At 35.8% G+C, this 19,457-nt stretch overlaps 1 protein-coding gene across 2 annotated transcripts in view; it reads right to left on the bottom strand.

The window, feature by feature from the left end:
* MGAT4C (MGAT4 family member C) overlaps nt 1–19,457 on the bottom strand; it is a 495,362-nt gene that overhangs the window by 25,817 nt on the left and 450,088 nt on the right. The window contains exon 5 of one of the 2 annotated variants that reach the window (XM_074825419.1): nt 6,790–6,917. The exons of the other annotated variant lie outside the window; for it this stretch is intronic. Coding sequence (XP_074681520.1) covers nt 6,790–6,801 — 12 coding nt within the window. The 5' untranslated portion in view covers nt 6,802–6,917. The remainder of the gene's footprint in view (nt 1–6,789; nt 6,918–19,457) is intronic. 2 annotated transcript variants of the gene reach the window in all.

Here is a 19,457-nt window from a genome sequence, read left to right as displayed (position 1 = left end):
ACGTTATTACACTAAGAAATTGATAAGTTTTAGTTACTGTACTAGTTACCTGGCTGTTAATATATGTCAGGATGGATGGATGTCATTGTCTGACCTCCAGATTGTCAAAGAAAGTGGCACAGTATGATTTTTTTTTTTTTTTAAAGTGTGTTAGGATGAAAAAAACCCATACCTGTGCAGTAGGAAGAATTTGTTTCCATTTTTGGTTTAAGTTTGAATCTTACATCTTAAGTATCATACAAAAACTAGTAGTCAGCAGTAAGAAAACTGTTGAGGATGTGATCCAAAATGTTTCCAGCAGCACATGACAAGTTGTCATTTTACCTGAAAAGTATTTTCCAGAACAGGAATTTTTCCATTGTTTCTATTCTATTATATTTTAAGCTGTGGATTCTGGGACTTGTTTGAAGATCACCGAATCTTCAGTTGACTTCTGTATCTCTCATTTAGGACCACAGTATTGTAATGGTTAACATCCATTTAGTGTGTAGAATGTATTATAGAATTTTTTGCTACATCAGTAAGGCATTTTATAAAAACTACTGTATAGTAGTTGGAAATGGCAGAGAATAATAATATTAAGGTGTAGGGAAATTAAAAAGGGTTCTTTTTATTTGTTAAAAATAATTTAGGTATTGAGCTAAAAAACATGAGCTATATTACATTAAAGTTACTGATTTACCAACACTTCTTTATGGCCCTAAGAATATCAGCCTAGCAAAATAATGAAAGTCAGTGCTCTTTTTCTTATGTTATTCTAGGACCAAAGATACATGTAAAAATTAGTACAAATTTAGAAGAGTTTTTCCAAAGGTTTTCCTAATGTAATTCTGCATGCTGAACTTATCATTCTCATCAGTAAAACACAAGAGCTTGTATTGTTTGTTGCTAGGATTTCAAATTGCTGACAAATTCTCCTGATGAGTGTCTTTAGCTCGTAAATCAGCAAAGGTCCGATGAACATGCCAGGGACCTCAGCACACCTTCTTCAATAAAAACGTGAGCTGTGTTCTGATGAAACCTAATTCTTTTGGAAACTAACTGTAAAATGACTCTGTGACAGTAATTCTGTATCATCCTCTGTATATCTGCCACTAGGAAAAGGAAAGCTTAAAGCAATGTAGCCAGTTCATCTCTCTTTTCCCTGTAGAGGTGTAGTGGTGTTCAGGCAGGTGAAAATGTATTAAAAAGGTTTTAACCCTTCTATTACTTACTGACCAATGTAACTGTCTTCTTTATCAGAGGGCAGAGTTCAGTTCACACCCTACACTTAGACTGAGACTGAATCCTAGCCCTTTGACACATTATGTCAGTTTAAACTTGTCACTTTCTCTTCCAGGACATATTATCTTTTCTATGTATAGAATAACATTTTATGTCACTTGACTTTAGTTGTTTTATCTAAACTGCTGATGTAGGCTCTCTATACAGTCAATGCGTACTGACTAACAGTTCCCAAAGGTGATTCATTTAAATTCCCTTGATAGCATTTGAAAAGAGGAATGAATGCTCCTTCAAAGTGTCTTCCTCTTTATTTACTGACTATAGAAATATACTACGTAATTAGTTTAGCCTAGATCCCTAAGTTTTATATAGTTAAAGATAGCTGGAATAAACACTGGTCTGCTGCCATTACTACCACCCAATAGTCTATCAGTAGATAGTATAGTCAGTTGTATTTCCTAAAATGTTCTTAAAACTTTTCTAATATCAAAAGCCTATCTGAAAGTCTTAACTGTGGCAAAAAAGCAGTGTGGAAAAAACCCAAAACATCAAAACATAAAAACCCCACAATCAACAGAAAAAACCCTAAAATCCTAGAAGATGCGTGAACAAAACCCAACTAAGCAGAAATGTGTTCAATATCCCAGTGCACAAAGTAAACAGTTACTCAATAATTGCAGGAGGAAACACACATGTGGGCACACAATACTATCAGGCTTCCAAAAGCTGTGCTTGTGCCAGGCAGGATGCAGCATGGTAAGAGGTGGTGGTCTGAGCCATGATGTTTGTAGAGTTTCAGAAGAACCACCACTAATGCATGACTGAAAACTAACTTAGAAGCGAGCTGTGTGAGAATACACAGTTTTTAATTGGAGCTCTAGGGGCCATGGACACATCTTCATCAAGCGCAGACACAATCTTGGAAAAGAAAGTATTCACAGTATTGTTGATGATCAATATTTTTGAAATGTAAATATTTCACAATCAAATTGCGACTGGCTCTTGTGTGTGTGGATGAGGGAAATGGGACTAACTATAGCTGCAAATGCAGTCAAGCAAGCACACTGTGACTCAGTGATTTGATTATTAGAAATATGTGACTCAAGCATGTAACTGTAGTAAATTAGAGTAAAATGTCTGAATTCCCTGCAACTGGAAAATCAATCCGATATTTGGCTTCTTCCATTCTAAGTTTCCAGTTGTCAATTTTATATAAATTCTTAATGTCGAGAATAAGTAAGGGGAGAAAAGCCACAAAATTCTGGTTTTATTAGTTGTCACTCTGATGAAAGCAGATATGATACTGAGAGGGACTTATGTATTAGAACCTTCTTAGAAATCTTTGCTGACAAAATTTTTGCATGGTTGTGGTTGGGGTATTTTCAATTTTTTGGCATAGAATTTTGGAGATAGACAATTCAAGAAGAGATTTGAGATGACAAGGAAGATGCTGTGATTGCTTCCTGCTCTTCCGATGACTTCCAGAGCATGAAACCAAAAGCCACAGTGCAGCTATAGTTTCAGGTGCCATCAGCTCACAGTATGACACAGTATCTCGTTCAGCTTGTGTGTAGCTTTTTTAAAATTTGAGTTTCAGAGGAGAGATAGAGGAGTTTCCACTACTTTTATACCATGTAATGTTTGAGGTGTAACGACCATTGAAATTCTCATATAAAAACACCATTTTCTGTGTCACTTTGTAATACGTCTGGACTGTAGTTAGATATCAGCCTAGGTTTCCAATATTCTTTTGACCTCTGATTGTACAAATCCTGTAACGCCAATATGATATAACCTTGTGACATAAATAAGTGAAATGATAACTTTCTGGGATTCCCTTTAACTATGTTAATACATTATTTCAAAGTGCTACTTGAAAAGTTAGACAGTTTGTTGCCTAAAGGCAGTATATTCTGGCAAGTTTCTGTGCAGTAAACAGACTAGTTATTTTTCATTAGCATATCTACAAAACCAAAGATGATTAGAAATAAATTCCAGGTTATACATTATCTGCATTTTAGGTGTTTTGGTTTTTTTTTTTCCCCATGAATATTTTAGGTTCTGTAGCTCAGTAGCACATAGTGCTTTTTTATCGCTTGTTTCTGTTAAACTACATAAAAATGTAGTTTGTGTTTCTATACTGGCTTACAGTGTGCAATGACTTATAAAGAAGTGCAGAAATGTAAATTATTCAAATAGTTAGATCCTTCCATTTTGTTTTGATCCAATGCCTGTTTCCACACTCGATTTTTTTCGTTGTGGGAGAGAGTCCAAGTACAGAACATGTATCAACAGGCACAATAGTGAGACTCATTGGTAAAATATGATTGAATTCAGCATGATAAGTTATTCTTTAAATGCCATTGTGCATTTTTATTGCCTAGTTAAGCAGCAAAATGAATGTGTCATTGGTTATGGATGTAAATATATCTCTGCATGCTTTAGCTAGTATGTCAGGAAGGAAAATACTGCTTCTTCGAATCTATGATTTTTCACATAGGAAAAAAACATATAAACCCAGATTGTCTAGTTGTGACTATTTAAAGAAACTTTCAGCAGTAGTGCTTTGTAAACCAAAGGAAAAATTATTCAAAGACAACGCTCACAGGATGCATCCTTGTATGCATGTAAAATGATGTGTAATAAATTAAACCTATTCTACTCAGGATGGTCATATCTAAGACTATAGAGTTGTATACAACTGTGGAGGGATCATGGACCACATAGAGCTGTATAAAATATTAGGGGGATCCTATAGTATTTAAAAGGACTAGATATTAGAAAAGTATCTTTTTTCTATCCACAAAATCTGTATGGAAGAATATCTTCCATATCCATTAAATATAGCACATATTCAACATTTCTTCAAAAAATTCATTTCTATCTAATAACACCTTTCCTGGAAACTAATGGTTAACTAACATAAAGCTTAGCCTGCAAAATAAGATTTTAAGAACTGGAGTACACTGAAAGAGAAGGAACTACTAGCAATGCTGTTGCAAATATGAAGGTCTAAGCAAATGTAAGGAAACCATAAAAATCTCTTTTGCTCAATCTGCTTACAATCAAAAAGCCAAGCTACTGGACGTGAAAGTGATCTGCCTTTAGTGAAGCCATGTTGACTGTCACCAACCACCTCCTTATTTTCCATGTGCCCTAAAATACTTTCCAGGAGGATCTGCTCCTGATCTTGCCAGGCACAGAAGTGAGACTGACTGGCCTGTAGTTCTCCAGGTCTTCCTTTTTTTCCTTTTTAAAAATGGGGGTTATGTTCCCCCTTTTCCAGTCAGCTGGAACTTCACTGGACAGCCACAGCTTCTCAAATGGGATGCACAGAGGCTCAGCCACTTCATCCGCCAGGACCCGTGGATACATCTCATCAGGTCACATGGACCTGTGGACCTTTAGATGGTCTCGAACCTGATGTCCTCCTACAGTGGATGGTTCTTCATTCTCCCAGTCCCTGCCTTCTGCATCTTGGGTGGTGTGGCTGGAGCACTTCCCGGTGAAGACTGAGACAAAAAGGTCATTGAGTACCTCAGCCTTCTCCATATCCTGAGTAACCAGGTCTCCTTCCCTAGTCTTCCTTTTTTCACTGACGTACCTATAGAAGCTTTTCTTGTTGCCCTTGACATCCCTAGCCAGATTTAATTCTATCAGGGCTTTTGCCTTCCTAACCTGATCCCTGGCTGCTCAGAAAATTTCTCCATATTCCTCTCAGCCTATCTGTCCTTGCTTCCACCCTCTGTAGGCTTCCTTTTTATGTTTGAACTTGTCCAGGAACTCCTTGTCCATCCATGCAGGCCTCCTGACATTCTTACCTGACTTTCTCTTTGTTGGGATGCATTGTTCCCGCACCTGGAGGATGTGATCCTTGAATATTAACCATTCTTCCTGGGCCCCTCTTCCCTCCAGGGCTTTATCCCATGCTATTCTCTATGAAGCAGATCCCTGAGGAGGCCAAAATCTGCTCTCCTGAAATCCAGGGTAGTGAGCTTGCTGTGATCCCTCCTCACTGCCCTAAGGGTCTTGAAATCCACCATTTCGTGGTCATTGCAGCCAAGGCTGCCCTTGAGTTTGACATTCCCCACCAACCCCTCCTTGTTGCTGAGAACAAGGTCCAGCACAGCACCTCTCCTCATTGGCTCCTCTATCACTTGGAGAAGGAAGTTATCATCAGTGCATTCCAGGAACCTCCTGAGTTGCCTGTGCCCTGTTGTAATATTATCTTATGCCCCTGTAATATTATCCTATTACATTGTGTATAGTAGTATCTTGCATATTATTAGGATAATAAACAGATTTTATGATAGAGATAAAATGTCTGCTCAGGCAGATGTTCCCACCTGGAGATGTCCAAGATCTTTCTGAGGCTTAATCAGTTCACCTAAGTAAATTTCTTTATGATATTCGTTCTTTAACAATGTTATTTTTAATGTTCTTGACTTTTTTTTCTTTCATTTTCTTTTTAATATTCATTCTGTACTGGCATAATCATATTTGAATGCATTTTATATTGTTGTTGCACACAAATTTGCTATCATCTTTATTGCATTATTCTTTATTTGCTCATTCTATGGCGTAATTAAATTAATACATAAAATTATTGCCTCTATTGACATAAAAACTTAATCTCTTTATATCGGTTCCTTTGATTCTCATGATTTCATAGCTAATGTTTGGAGATCAGTGCATCACATCAGTAAGTACATTTTCAGGGATGTTATTTGCAAGCTTCTTTTGAACAGGCATCACTATAGCCCCTTTGCTGGTCTGTTAGCAGTGATATTTGCATTACATCTGAATACAACCATAATATTAATTTGTAAGAGACCTTTTCCTGATGCAGAAAAGCAGTCAGACTTCTAGCTATATGCTATATGGCATGAGGGGTGGAACTAGATGATCTTTAAGGTCCCCTCCAACCCCAAACATTCTATGATTCTATAACTCCATGATAATACTTTTCCAAATAGCTCATTATGTTAAAACTATGTTAGCTACTTTTAAAAATTTTAGGAAAAAACGCTATTCATTCTGAAATATTCTACCAAAAGCAGTATGGTTAAAATTCATATTCCTAAAGTATTTGCTGACAAGATGTTTTAGTTAGAGCAGCAACAAGCTATTCAGCTGTATTTGGATATAGCACTAGTTTAATTCACACTTCTTTGCTAAATAAACCCACAAGAGCAGTCTGTGAAATTAAATACGGGACACCTATGTTTTTGCTTAGTATCAGCTTGTATTTTAACATTTTACACTGCTGAATATAAATATCCAAAGGAAAGGTGTAAACTAATCTGGAAGGAAGGGGCTGATTCATGACAAGACAGTTCCAATTTTAAGCAGCTGTAGAAGCAACAAATAAATTGCTTCCTGGGTATTGCTGTGAAAATAATTTGCAATGAATAATTTATCTAACACATTTAGTTTATTTTTAGATTTTTTTTTTTGTTTGGAGAAGAGACATAATAAATTATTAATTCAGCTATTTTAAATACTTGTAATGACTTTTATTTCCAGTCTTTGACTTGATTAAAATTGTTCCCTGGAAATACTTACCATTTTTTTCATGTTTGTTGTAAGTTCTCAGACATGTCATAAAGTGTTTCTCTGTCCAGTTGATAGGCATCAAAACATTTCTTCCTTCAGTTTGAATTCTAAAATTCATATTTTGCATAGTGATGGATCTGTTAAATTTAGTCAAAAGAATATTCATATAAAACAACATAGAAAAGTGTAAATCTGACTGAAGCAAATATATATAAAAAGTGGAGTTGTATGAACATTTGCAGTAATCTTCATACAGTTCTTATCAGTCCTGAACACACTGTTAAAGATAGAAAATAGAACTTGGAAATAGCATTTGGAAAAATAGGTTTGGGAAAAATTTTCTGCCATATTGCAAGATGAGGCTTTTGTTTGAATCTTCCTGTACTGTGTTTTTCAGCATTACAGTTTCAACCTTTCATTGCTGAAAGTGAATACTTTTTTTGTTGTTGTTGTTAATTCTAAAAGTACAACCCAATGGATAACTTTCTTCTCAAAAGAGAAGCTGGATGGGACTCTGATTTCAGCTGCTTCTTACTGACACCAAACTAAAACCATATTTTCTCTTGCTGAGAAGGAAACTGGAAGGCAGATGTCCCACTGTGACCCATAATTTTGTTAATGATGATCTCCATGTTAAAGCTGACCACTGTTTTTTAGCCAAATTTCTAAATAGCCTAAACAATTTATTTAAATGGAAAAAATATGCATTGAAAATGCACATCATAAACCCCTCAATACTGAGACTCTCAGAAGTAGGTCAGTGTTGTTTCCCAATGGGACTCCCTCTCTTCAGAAGTTCATTTGTAGGTTTTTCCAAGTGTTTGTATGAGGGTAAGAAAAAAATAGGTGAACACACATACACAAGGTAATGATTAATTAATTCAGCAGACATCTTGATAAAAGATCAGGTCAACCAGCAGACCATTTAGGCTGACTTTTAGCATTTAGTCTCTGCCATGTAGTTGATTACTATTACAAATTACATTATTATATTTGCTTAAGGGGATACAAGAGAAAAAAAGAAATTGTCCATAGTGTTCTTTGCTCCAGAAGACTACATTTATCAAACAGTTTCCACTTCTTTATTACTTTATAAAACAGATAATTTTTTTTCTCAGGTGTTTCACCTGACCTGTCTATTCTGCAGGCTTAGAAAACTTCACAAAATCATATATTGGCTTGTAAGCCTTCTATTTGTACTGTACTTTGTTTATATATGGCTCCATATTTTTATAGAATACAATGACAAAAGTTACTATCTAAGAAATGCAGATTAACAAATGGGAACATTGTGGCAAGTGAAGAGAAAATCTGCAGGTAATATGTGAGCTCAGTTTTCAGTTTCATGAAGTTCTATTGTATATATAAGGAACAATTATGTCTCTCTTTACAAAAAGAGTTCTACATTTCTAAAAGGAATCACCTTTGAGGTTGAATGAAAAGCAGAACATCTTTATGAGAGTACATGATTTTAGCCAAGAAAAATGAGTCATGTGAGTTATTTTTCTATCATACTAGAAGTGATATTTTAATTCAGAATTATTAGAATTATAATAAGCTTTACCCTGCTCTGTCATCTGACAGTGTAGCTCAAAATTTTTATAGCTGTGAATCAGGGTCTTGATCTTATTATTTCAAAGGCAAGATCTAGAGCACAAGGCAGAAGATAAAAAATAAAGGAAGGAAAAACATAAAATAGGTTGAAGATGGAGAGAAGCAGAAAATGTACTTTGATTAATTGAAAGGTTAATTACTGAAAGACTTCCTCCATGCAGCAGACTGGTAATTAGAAAGTCTGAATGAAGTGTGATTTCATTTAACACTTTGCAAAAAGCCAACATGACATAGTAAACTACTTGATTCTTCTTGTGTTTGTGAAACATATAACTTGGTATTTCATTTTACTTGAGAGTAAAAGAAAGCTCCTTTTCCTTTTTCTTTTTAATAGACAAAAAATAAGATAAAAAAAATGAGAGATTGGTAGGGATGATACCAATTAGACACCATGGCTTAGTGTTCTCACTCACCACTGCCACCTTAGCTCTGATCAGTGAGGCACACTGGGCACAGCACAGAACTGTGCTGTGCAGTAGGATTTCTGGTCACCTCAAGAGGAATCTTATGGTGTCTTTTACAAAGTATCAAGTGTCCTTGAAACTTGCATTTCTTTTCCAACATTTTGAGAAAAGTGTTGTTATAAGAATGGAAAGCAAAATGTTAAAAATGTTTCACAAGAATGGGATTTCCAGTAGAGCATCAGAATGTCCTGCTGATGTCTCACCAGAAACTCCTCACTCCTTCTGACTCCTGGAAATACTCTCAGCAAGCCAGCATCAGCACATGAGGGAAGCTACTGACAAAAAGAAAAATGTGTGGGGCCCAGAAATCACGTCAACTTTGGAACCTCCTGGGTGTACCTCAGGGACTGGAGGACTGTCAAATTGCTGATTTCCAAGGAGCTATAGAAATGAATAGAAAGGAGACAATATTGGGTAATGAATTTGAGGGAGTCTGGGACTGGAAGATCATGAGATTCAAGTCCTCCCTGTTGGTAGAAGTATAAATTTAACAAGGAGTTTTGACGGGAAATGTTTCTTATAGGATAATAAAGAAGACAGACTAGAATTACCAATGTAGTACCACCTCCCACACTTTGAGACATGAAGGCAGTACCCTGAAGCCAGCTGACAGTAACATCAACAGAAACAGCAGTGCTTTGAACTGTTTGGAAAGAATTAATCCTGTGGTTTTAGTCACATAAGCATTAGTCGTGTAATCTAAGCTACTTACATAGGTACTCATTATAAAGTAATGAAAGTCAAGCTAATATAGCTATTTAAGAATGATACTTTGACTAGGCAAACTGTTTCTCTCCATTTATCCCACTTTTGTAAGACTAAAGTTCGGTGAGACGACTCCTGTCTTTAGACACTCTGTAACTTTTGAGGGGTCTAGACAAGCAGAATCATTTTCTCCAAATTTTATTTTAAGCAGGTTGATAAAATCCCATCACAGTATTAAAGAACAGAACATGGAAATAACAAATGCATGGCAAGCAGCATGATTCAAATATGAGGAAAAAATTCGAAATCCTCCTAGTGCTATACAATTAATTTATCAATGATGTAAAAATCTACATTGTCACAGAAAATAGAGTTTATTGTCCTTCATGGACTTTTAGCATGACCTGTTCATATGTAATTCCTTTTATTCTTCATTGCAGTCAGGATACCCATTCCTATGCATGTTGCTATCGTCATTAAAACCTACCCTGCACAGGTTAACATTAATTTGAAAACAACGGCTGTCTCTTCAACCCAAGAGTTGCTTCTAATTCACTAACACAAGTTAACAGCAGCTAACTAACGAAGACATAAATCAAGAAGTTTGAGGTAGTCCAACAAGGAAGATAAAAGAAAATATCCCTCAACCAAAGAAAAGGTTCACTCAGTCCCCCAGGGACAGAACCTTTGATACAATTCAGTTTAACATAAGTAAGCCCCAAACACATAGGAGGAAAAAAAAAAAAAAAAAGTATTGGAAAGGAAGAGGGCATGATCGCTTCCCATTCCCCTTCAATCCCCAAATAACAGGGACTAATCGAAAACTAGAAGTCTTTTAACACCTTTCCAGCAGCACACATTGTAACCACCATGGATACTAGCTGGTTAAATATCTTTTCCCTGTCATGGCACAAGATTACAAATGAAGCTATCATTTTCTTTCTCTATTCTTCTATCCATTATTCTAGCTCCATATGAGGAACAGAATTCTGCAGAATAGTGTGATAGCAGGAGAAATAAAAGGAAATGGCATACTGGCAAACAGCTCTGCTTTTGAACAACAAAACTGTGCTGCAAAATTTATAAAGCTGTTAAATAAACTTGGATCATTAAATAAAAAATTCAGGCCCTTTATCTGGTATGAAAAAACACATATATTTTAATCTGAACAGACAGAATATTTTTTACAGCATATCATTTCTGATGGAGATCATACAAAAGAAATAGGTTAGATTGAGAATGCACTGCCAACAAGATAAACCTACAGTCACAGACACATCTAATTCCCCAAGCTTTCACCATTAATATTTTATGTCCCTCACTGATCCCCCCAGTCTTGAAGAAAAATGTATCTTTCATTTAAGCAGGCACGTCACAGTAATAGAATTCATCTGTATCAAAAAGGAGGTAAGATGCAAACTACAATAGAGATGTCACAGCAAAGTATTGAGTTTGCTCACTATTACCTGAAACACTGATCCCTGCATGGAGTGTTGAACAGCAGAAATAGCACTAGCATACACAAGTATGATGGCATTCCCATTAAGAGAAAAAATGATGAATGTTATTTGTAGGAGTTTTTTTAATCTCTACTTAAACACTTCATTTTATACAGTCATTCCATAAAGTAACATCCATTTCCTTTGCTGCAGATTCCTGTAGGATGTGGCTATTATTTCAAGTTTAACCTATCAACATTTTTGATTTATCAGCATTAGAGAGAATATAAAAGGGAAATTATTCTTTTTCTACATTCACTGATGAATCTCAATAATGCATCAAGGAGCATTCACTAGGGTAAAGACACTTGAGAAGACCATGCAGTTTAAATAGTTTTGTTGGTGAGTCTGCTTGCATTAGTGATATGTGAAAATATAAGAACGGAAGCACTGTGCTGTGCTCTGTAGTAATTCTATCAGTTACACTGAGGTATAGTGGGAATAATGTATTTGCCTATGGCAAAGAGGAAGCAATGAATTTACGTAGAAAAAAAATACAGGTATATCAGTTATAACTCTATTAACACATGACCATGAATCACCTTTTGATGGTAATATAGTGATATATGAGATTTAAATACTGCCTGAAAAATCTCTAGATCAAGTTCCTTGTTTGTCCCATCTAGGCTGTGCTGTTTCACTCAGGTCACAAGGACACAACTATGTAATTTGCAGACAGCCCAGAGCAAGCAGTGGTGCAACTCCTTATCAGACCAAAATAAGCCATGAAAATAGACAGACTGAAGTTTGTGATATACCTCTCTCTAATCTATCACCTACATATGAGGATTGATCAGCTTTCTCATCATCCTTTTTTAGCACAGTATGTTGATGTGTTATGAAGCAGTTCCTGGAAATCAAGAAGTCTAAAGGCTGTAATTCTGAAGGATGCTTATCCTGATGTACAACCCTTGTGATGGCAGCTGACTCTTTTTACCTTTTCTATTTTATTGAGCCACGGCATTATCACAGTATGACAGAAGTGCTGGTTTGGAGGGGTCTATTGAGTTCATGTAGGTCAATTCCTACTCAGAATGGTCTGTGGCTTTGTCTAGCCAAGGCTTGAAAATCTCCAAGGGCATTCCACAACCTTTCTGGGTAGCCCGTTCCAGTGCTGCACTGCCCTTCTTTCCCAAGTATCTAATCTGAAATTCTCAGGCTGTAATCTCTGACATTAGCAGAGAATGAAACCTACCATTATGTTACCTAACATTAAATATGAAAAAATAAAAAAGAAATAAAACCACTTACAACATTTCATTTGTGCCATCAGATGCAGGAACTGAAAACTTCAGTGCAAAGTCATCTCACGACAGACATGAAAACTCTCCTAGCAGAATGCCTTACCATTTGAAGGACCAAGCCAGAAACTGAAAGACAGGAAGTGAAAATACACTTTTCTAATCCCATCAACTTTATTAGAGTGACTGTGGGAATTGCTAACAGTTTAGTCCAATGGGAAAGATTCTCTATTATCTGTAATAAAATTAAGATGCAAATAATATTCACTCATCTATATTTTAGAAACCAATAATTCTCAGTATTACCAATGTTCGAGTAAAACCACATCCTCATATCACACCCTCAAAAGCAGTTAAAAAGTCACATCTGGGAAGAAATAAGAAGTGGGAAGGAGAAGACAGAAGGAAGGTGAATCACAGTCTGAAGTGTGTTATCTCTTTCCAATGACTAGACTGAAATCTCAGAAAAAGTAGGCTTCTAAATTAGATGCCTTATTTAAATAAATAAAGCTAGCTGAAAATCTTACTGTGAACCTCTAACAAATCAGTAATGGTTTAATCAAAAGTAAATCAGACAACCCTAATTCTGAAAGCATTATTAAACAACTATATAAAGGAGAGAGTGCTACAGTAAGTGGCACATTATGAATATGAGAGCATATTTCTTATTGTCCTAGAAGCTGTTCTACCAACTGTAGAGGAAAATGGTGTAATAAGTGCAAAGTGGAGAATAGGAGGGCAGGGGAGGGGAGGGGAGGGGAGGGGAGGGGAGGGGAGGGGAGGGGAGGGGAGGGGAAGGGAGGGGAAGGGAGGGGAAGGGAGGGGAAGGGAAGGGAGAGATTGGGGTCGGGATTTGGTTCAGGAGCCAACAGGTTTTGCTACAGCTGTGGAAAGGGCCCAGTATCTTTGACAAACTATTAAACTCTTAATCTGGGAATATTTTACCAGTTATAGTTTCCTACTCATTAATACCACTATAATTATGCTGGTAAAATGAAACAAGAAATTTTTCCTATGCTGAAATGAGGAATTATAAACATAAAATTAATAGTGTTATAACTTTCCTTGTTGGCATGAACTCAGCATAGGGATCCAGTATGAACAGAAATGATTCGGCCTGTCATTTGCCATAAAATCCTTAGTGATGCTACCTGTTAAATACAAAATTTGAGTAGACAGATAGATTGCTTCTGTGATTCGTCTGCATATTAAAGTACCCTTTGGTCTTCAGAACAAAATGAAGCCTGAGTAGGTAGGCTAGAAAACCTTACAAATAGCAAAGAAAATTGCTGAAATGATAAATTCTTTTATTATTGTAGACATAAACTACCATCAATAGCATATTTGCTTAGACCGTGGGGACCTTAATATGGCTATAAAAAGAGAGCTGTTAAATTATGGATGATAATAATAATAATAATAATAATCATAATACAAAAGAGAGCATGTCAAACTGCCAGCAGAAAAAAAAAACAGAGCATAATTTGGAAATGCAGAACTCTTGTCTAATTTAGATATATCCTCAGGCTTTTCACAATGAACGCTATGAGAATTATCTCAGAGGTAAGCCTTTTAGGGAGGTAAAGACTGTTACAGTGTTGGCTAGTAACAGCCTCATCCCCAGCAGTTTATCATGAGGCTATGCATGTGCTTATGAGAAAAAAGGAAAACAAAAAAGCTGGAGAAAAAAAAGAAAGCTGCAGCAGTCTTAAATCTAGTTACTGCAAAATAATTAAAATATGTAATTTAGGACTGATATCTAACATTTATATATCACATTGCTTCCACAATATGACAGTAATACTCACCTAGGATAATTCTAGCTCCTGGCACATGTCTCAGAAATAAGTGACTTCTTACTGAGGGGTTTCTACTTGTGATAAAGGAGAAAGAACACGAATCAAGCTGACCAAAGAGTGAACTGTCCAAAGTTATACCGTCTCACTTTATTTTGGAGAAGGCTGAGAGAAAGATGGCAAACTGCCACAGGTCCACTGAAATAACCTTTTTCTGCCATCTCAAGAATTGTTCTTCATTTTAAGCCTTTTTTTTTCCCCAGTTTCTTTTTTCATATCAATTAACAAAGAAAAGGAAGGTAACAATGAGTGCTGTTTCTTAATTTCTCACTAGTTACAGATCAAAAGTTGTTGCTGATTGTTTCTTTGATGCATATACGCTACTGAAAAAAGTGACTGAGAATTGTACCTGGAAATTATTCTTAAATGATTTTTTGACATGGCTTAGTTTTTCATTTATTGCTTATCCATAAAATATTGTCCCCAGATTTCTTTGTACTAAGGGCAGTATCTTATGATTGACAGGTTCTGGTGTTCTTCTAGAACTGCATTGTAAGGGAGTTCACATCAATGTTCTTTATAATCATTATAATAATCATCAAGGAGATTTTTCTTTTTCTAGTAGTCATTGTGGATGATAGACAAGCCTGTCCCTGTGCCACATTCTGCCACTGCTTATCCCTTAATACCTTGAAACCTAACAAGAGCCTTTCACATAGCACACACCTCCTTTAGACATCTGCCAGAAATGACTGCTGGCAGCTGCTCTGAAGCCCATTCATTGAACCTATATGATTTCTAGAGCAAAGCTCTGCTAGATATGAGGGACACTGTGCCAAGTCAGCCTGTCTTTGTACTACATAGTCACTGCTCTTGTTGGCTGGCATGAACCTCCAGGGTTTTCTAAGGATTTAAGGAGAGAATGTAAAGGATGGAAGGGGCTATTTGTACATAGACTCATCTCTTTTAACAATGAGAATTTCAGGGAGACATTTTCTAGAGAGAACAAAGATAGCTGTTATAGAAGTTTATAAACCTATTCCTGAAGGTGTTAATTTAATTTACCTAGTGATATCTATGAATCTAAGTCCAGGAAAACAAAATAAAGAAATAAAAATATCTATTATATAGTATATATATTTAAAAGATATATTTCTTTAAATTTGGCAGCTGGTGTCAGTTTTCATTGTTTTTCACAGCAATAAAGATGTTTTCGTGTCTGCAATATGGGCTGTAGCATTTAAAGTTTTACCTGAATGATTTAAAGAACTAATTTAACACAAAGTCTAATTGTTCTGGACCTCAAAACTCATAACATAATTTTAAGCGATAGTCTTTTCTTGTCTGTGAATAAATAAATGCTTGCTAATGCAAGCATGTTAAAGACTTGCCATTAAACTTTAGTAAGACATTAAAAGCTAAATTTGGAGTTTTTAATAACCTTAGCTGTTTCTTCTATTTTTACCCAAAGACCATTTTTAATACCTGTCAGCATTGCCCCTTTTCTCCTTTTGAATGTTATTCTGAAATTTTACAGAACCACTGTCTGTTTTTATATTACTGAAGAAGGGCGGCTTTCCTCTTAAATGGTCAGTGTCTGTTAAAGGCTGTTTGATCTTTTCAATTAACTGTACTACTCATTTGGAAAGATGAATTTCTAATTGCTACTGCATACTGCATTCAAATAGTAAAGGAGGTTTTCATATATGTGTTCATATATGTGTTCAATCAAGCCACTGCTTTTTTTTCAGTTTCAGCAGAAATGTAAACAAGGTGATATATCTATCATTCAGAAGAATGTAGCTAGGTTTCTGGAAAAAAATGCTGTTTCTCATTTAGTGGTGCAGGAGAAGTGATTGCTTCCTACAGATTGACAGAATTATTTCAGTGTTAATATTGTGTAAATGTCAGAAGTGTCAGTAAGGTGAGCTCCCGGGAAGTGGGGTGTGGGTGTGGGGGGTCTTGGAAAGCCAAAAACCCTGCAAATCCAAACCCACAATCTGAACCCCTGAAAATTTTCAAAGAACAAACTTTTCATAAGTTTAATAAAAATTTCAAATACTTTTTGGCTCAAATTAAATTATTAGAACTAGGTGAACAGCTATAGTGTTCTGCAGTGCCATAAAGCTACTTAAGTAAGTGACTCACATGATGACATGTTGTGCTGTGAAAAGGTCTACGTGGCCAATGAAGCCATGTAGAAAGAGGTTGGTCCAATAAAAGAATTTTTTCCTCTCACTTCCCTCATGAATGTAATGCTTTTCCCAAATTTGAAACTACTTCAAAATAGAACTGTACCAAGCAGAAATCTACAAGTACTGCAGAGTTCCAATTAGTATTTATTAAATAGCAAATGAGATGTATTATAACACCTTTTTCATACATACTATAAAAAGGCCAAAAGAACAGCCGAATCTTAGTCCACAGCAATGGAAGGCTACACATATCCAATGGATTAATATGGCATCTAACAAATTTTTCACTCTCCCAAACATCTGAACATACAGAAAGGAATGGCAGAGGGAAGGAAGAGAGAAAGGAAATTTAATGTCAATAGTGGTGAATGACAGGAACTTTTTTGTTTTTTTTATTCCACTAATGCTATGATCACTGTGACCACTAACAATGCTCCACTACAGTTCGGAGTAGAAAAGAAACAAAAATATGAGTTGATAAATACTGATCCACTATTAAATAGTAAACATCACTAAAAGTACCAGCCTTTGTTACCTTAACTGCACAAATGCTATACAGTCATCAAAGTTCTCTTCTGTTATAGATAGAGTGGAAAAGCAGTATTAATTTCAGTCAGAAACCAGCCTCACGGCCAGGTGAAAACAAATAACCCAAAAATGTGGTGTTTAAAATCATTGAGCTTTAGTTATTTTCTTCAACTGCTAGATATTTATTATTTACATTCTTCCTAACTCTGCACTGTCCATGGTGATCACTTTGCAGCAAAATAATAAAACGGAATAAAGATGCATTAAACAGAGCAACATTTTTAGCCATCATGAAAGCTTCTGACCAGATCTTTCAGAGAACTGAAAATTCTCTGTCAATTCATGCTAAGTAAAGTGTATAAAAAGTTGCCTTTGACTGCTAGCTTACCACTAAAGGAAATAAAGGCAAATTTGTATTGAGCATGGAAGAAATATATAATATGCATGCTATTAGGGTTATTTTAAATATTTAATGGCAGAGTAGACTGGTTGCATATTCTATCCTTTCACAGTTGTGTACTTTCTCTATTCAACAGTATTACAGATATCTATTCAGATATGATAGTGATTCACCTTGAAAATAATTCAACATGAAAGAAAAAAGTACAGAATAATTCATATATGTCTCAGTACTTATGATATTTATATACCTGAAGACAGATTAATTTAATGTTAATTAACAGCTGAAATTATTTTTCACTAAACTGGGACTGCAAAGTTATTGTAATATTTTCAGTTAGGTTTCTTAAAGAAAAGCTCTCAGTCAGATCAATGGAAGCAATAATATGTAACATATTTACATTGACAAATTGTCACTGAAAAGCCCTTTACTGAATAATAGCACTTAAAGTTCAGCTTCCTTTATTTGTATATTACTTTTGTGTTTTATTTATTTATAGTACTTACATAAATAAAAGTGAAAATAATTTTGTCAGAAAAAAGGCAAATAAAAATTAAAAGTACCATTGATAGAATAGGAGCAGTTTCATGGATGTTAAAATTTTTAACATACTGCCATGCTTAAATGGTGACATTATACAAATGGTTAAATTTTATGCTTTACTTAGTGGTATATTTATGGCATAATTATGATATACAGTTGAAATAGTCCAAAACCTTTTCTGTAATAGCATATGAAGACTTTTGAACTGAACCTCCAGAAACTGAAAGTGCTCTTCCAATTTATTGACTTTAATAGATCGTTAGAAATCTATAACCACGTGAGGACATGCTAGGAATAAAGTACAACTCACATAAAAGATTAATGACTTCCTTTTTAATATTTCATCAATTTCTAGAATATGTGTTGAAAGCTTACAGGTTGTAGTTTTGGTTGAAAAAGAGCCAAAAAAAAGCTTACAATAGAGTTTTAAAGCAATCTTGGTTTTCAGAGACTCATAAAAGAAAAAGTTTCTTATAATCTGTAGCCCTATTTGACTAAAATTCCTTCACTTATAAACATTAGGTATTTTGACAACTGATTTTTATGAGAAAGTGACCAATGCATCATTTTTACATTATCACTCCAGAAGGAAAGTAAAGCAGCTTGGTAAGATATATTCTTTGTGTTCTCTTACACTACTTTTGGTTAAACTCTTGAACTATGAATGCATTCAAAACAAAGTAATTTTTTGTTGCCTGAATCAGCTGATCATTTAATGAATCACTTGACAAAAGAATGTATTCTGCAAAATGTAAACTCATTACTGGCTACTGATGAGCCACCTTTTAATGTTTGATAAGGCTTCAAATAAAAGCATCTATAGGGAGGTTCTCAGCATTTTTCTGAATCTCTGTTTACAGGCAGTTCACTTCACCTTTAAAGACATCTATTCTTCCCACTCTGAAGTCCCCAAATAGATGTCCAACAATTAAGCTCAAAGGCATCTGCCATTGGATCTCTTATATAGGACACCCTCTTTCAGATATTTGCACCAAAACCTTTCCTCCCATATTCTGACATGTATCCTTGCACCACACTCCCTTCCTCAAAACCGTTACTATTCTCTACTCCATTCTACTCGACTTTGGAAAACTGATCTTTGCTCATTAGTTAGATCGCCATGGAGTATCAGACACTTTGAACAGTACTGCCTCTTTCTCAGTGAGTTTTCCCTCTCGGGTATTTTGTATAAGAGAGAAGACAAAGAGGTATCTCTGTCCCCAGCAAGGGACACCCTGGAAGACACTGTACTCTGCAGAACCCCACTTCACCGAGAGGACTCACTCAGTGGAAGGCTTTGCATCAGGCACATCACACACTGCCAGCTGTGCTCTGTGGGACTGGTACACACCCCCATGTTACATGGTGAATCGTTCATTCATATACTCAGGCTGTAAAGCTGGGATCTTAGCACAGCAAAGGTGGAGGAGCTCTGCAGACAAAGCACAGCATATACAGAGCAATACAGAAGAAGGAGAGAAGCAGGGGAGATGAGTAACTGGCAAACAACACAGACACTGAATGGCCTGGTGGAAGTTGTACAACATGTGTCCACACAGGGCAGTCACCCTTTCTTAGATTTGCAGTCTGTACAGGCACAGGTCAGGGCCTTTCTTTTATCTCCATTTCAGAAACACCAGGAGGCTCTGCATTGCTTGTACTGAGGACAGATGTGGTTCTTTGCACATTTCT

Source organism: Strix aluco, chromosome 5 (assembly GCF_031877795.1).
Source record: "Strix aluco isolate bStrAlu1 chromosome 5, bStrAlu1.hap1, whole genome shotgun sequence".
Classification (NCBI taxonomy): Eukaryota; Metazoa; Chordata; class Aves; order Strigiformes; family Strigidae; genus Strix; species Strix aluco.
This window is presented reverse-complemented; position numbering and strand designations above follow the sequence as displayed.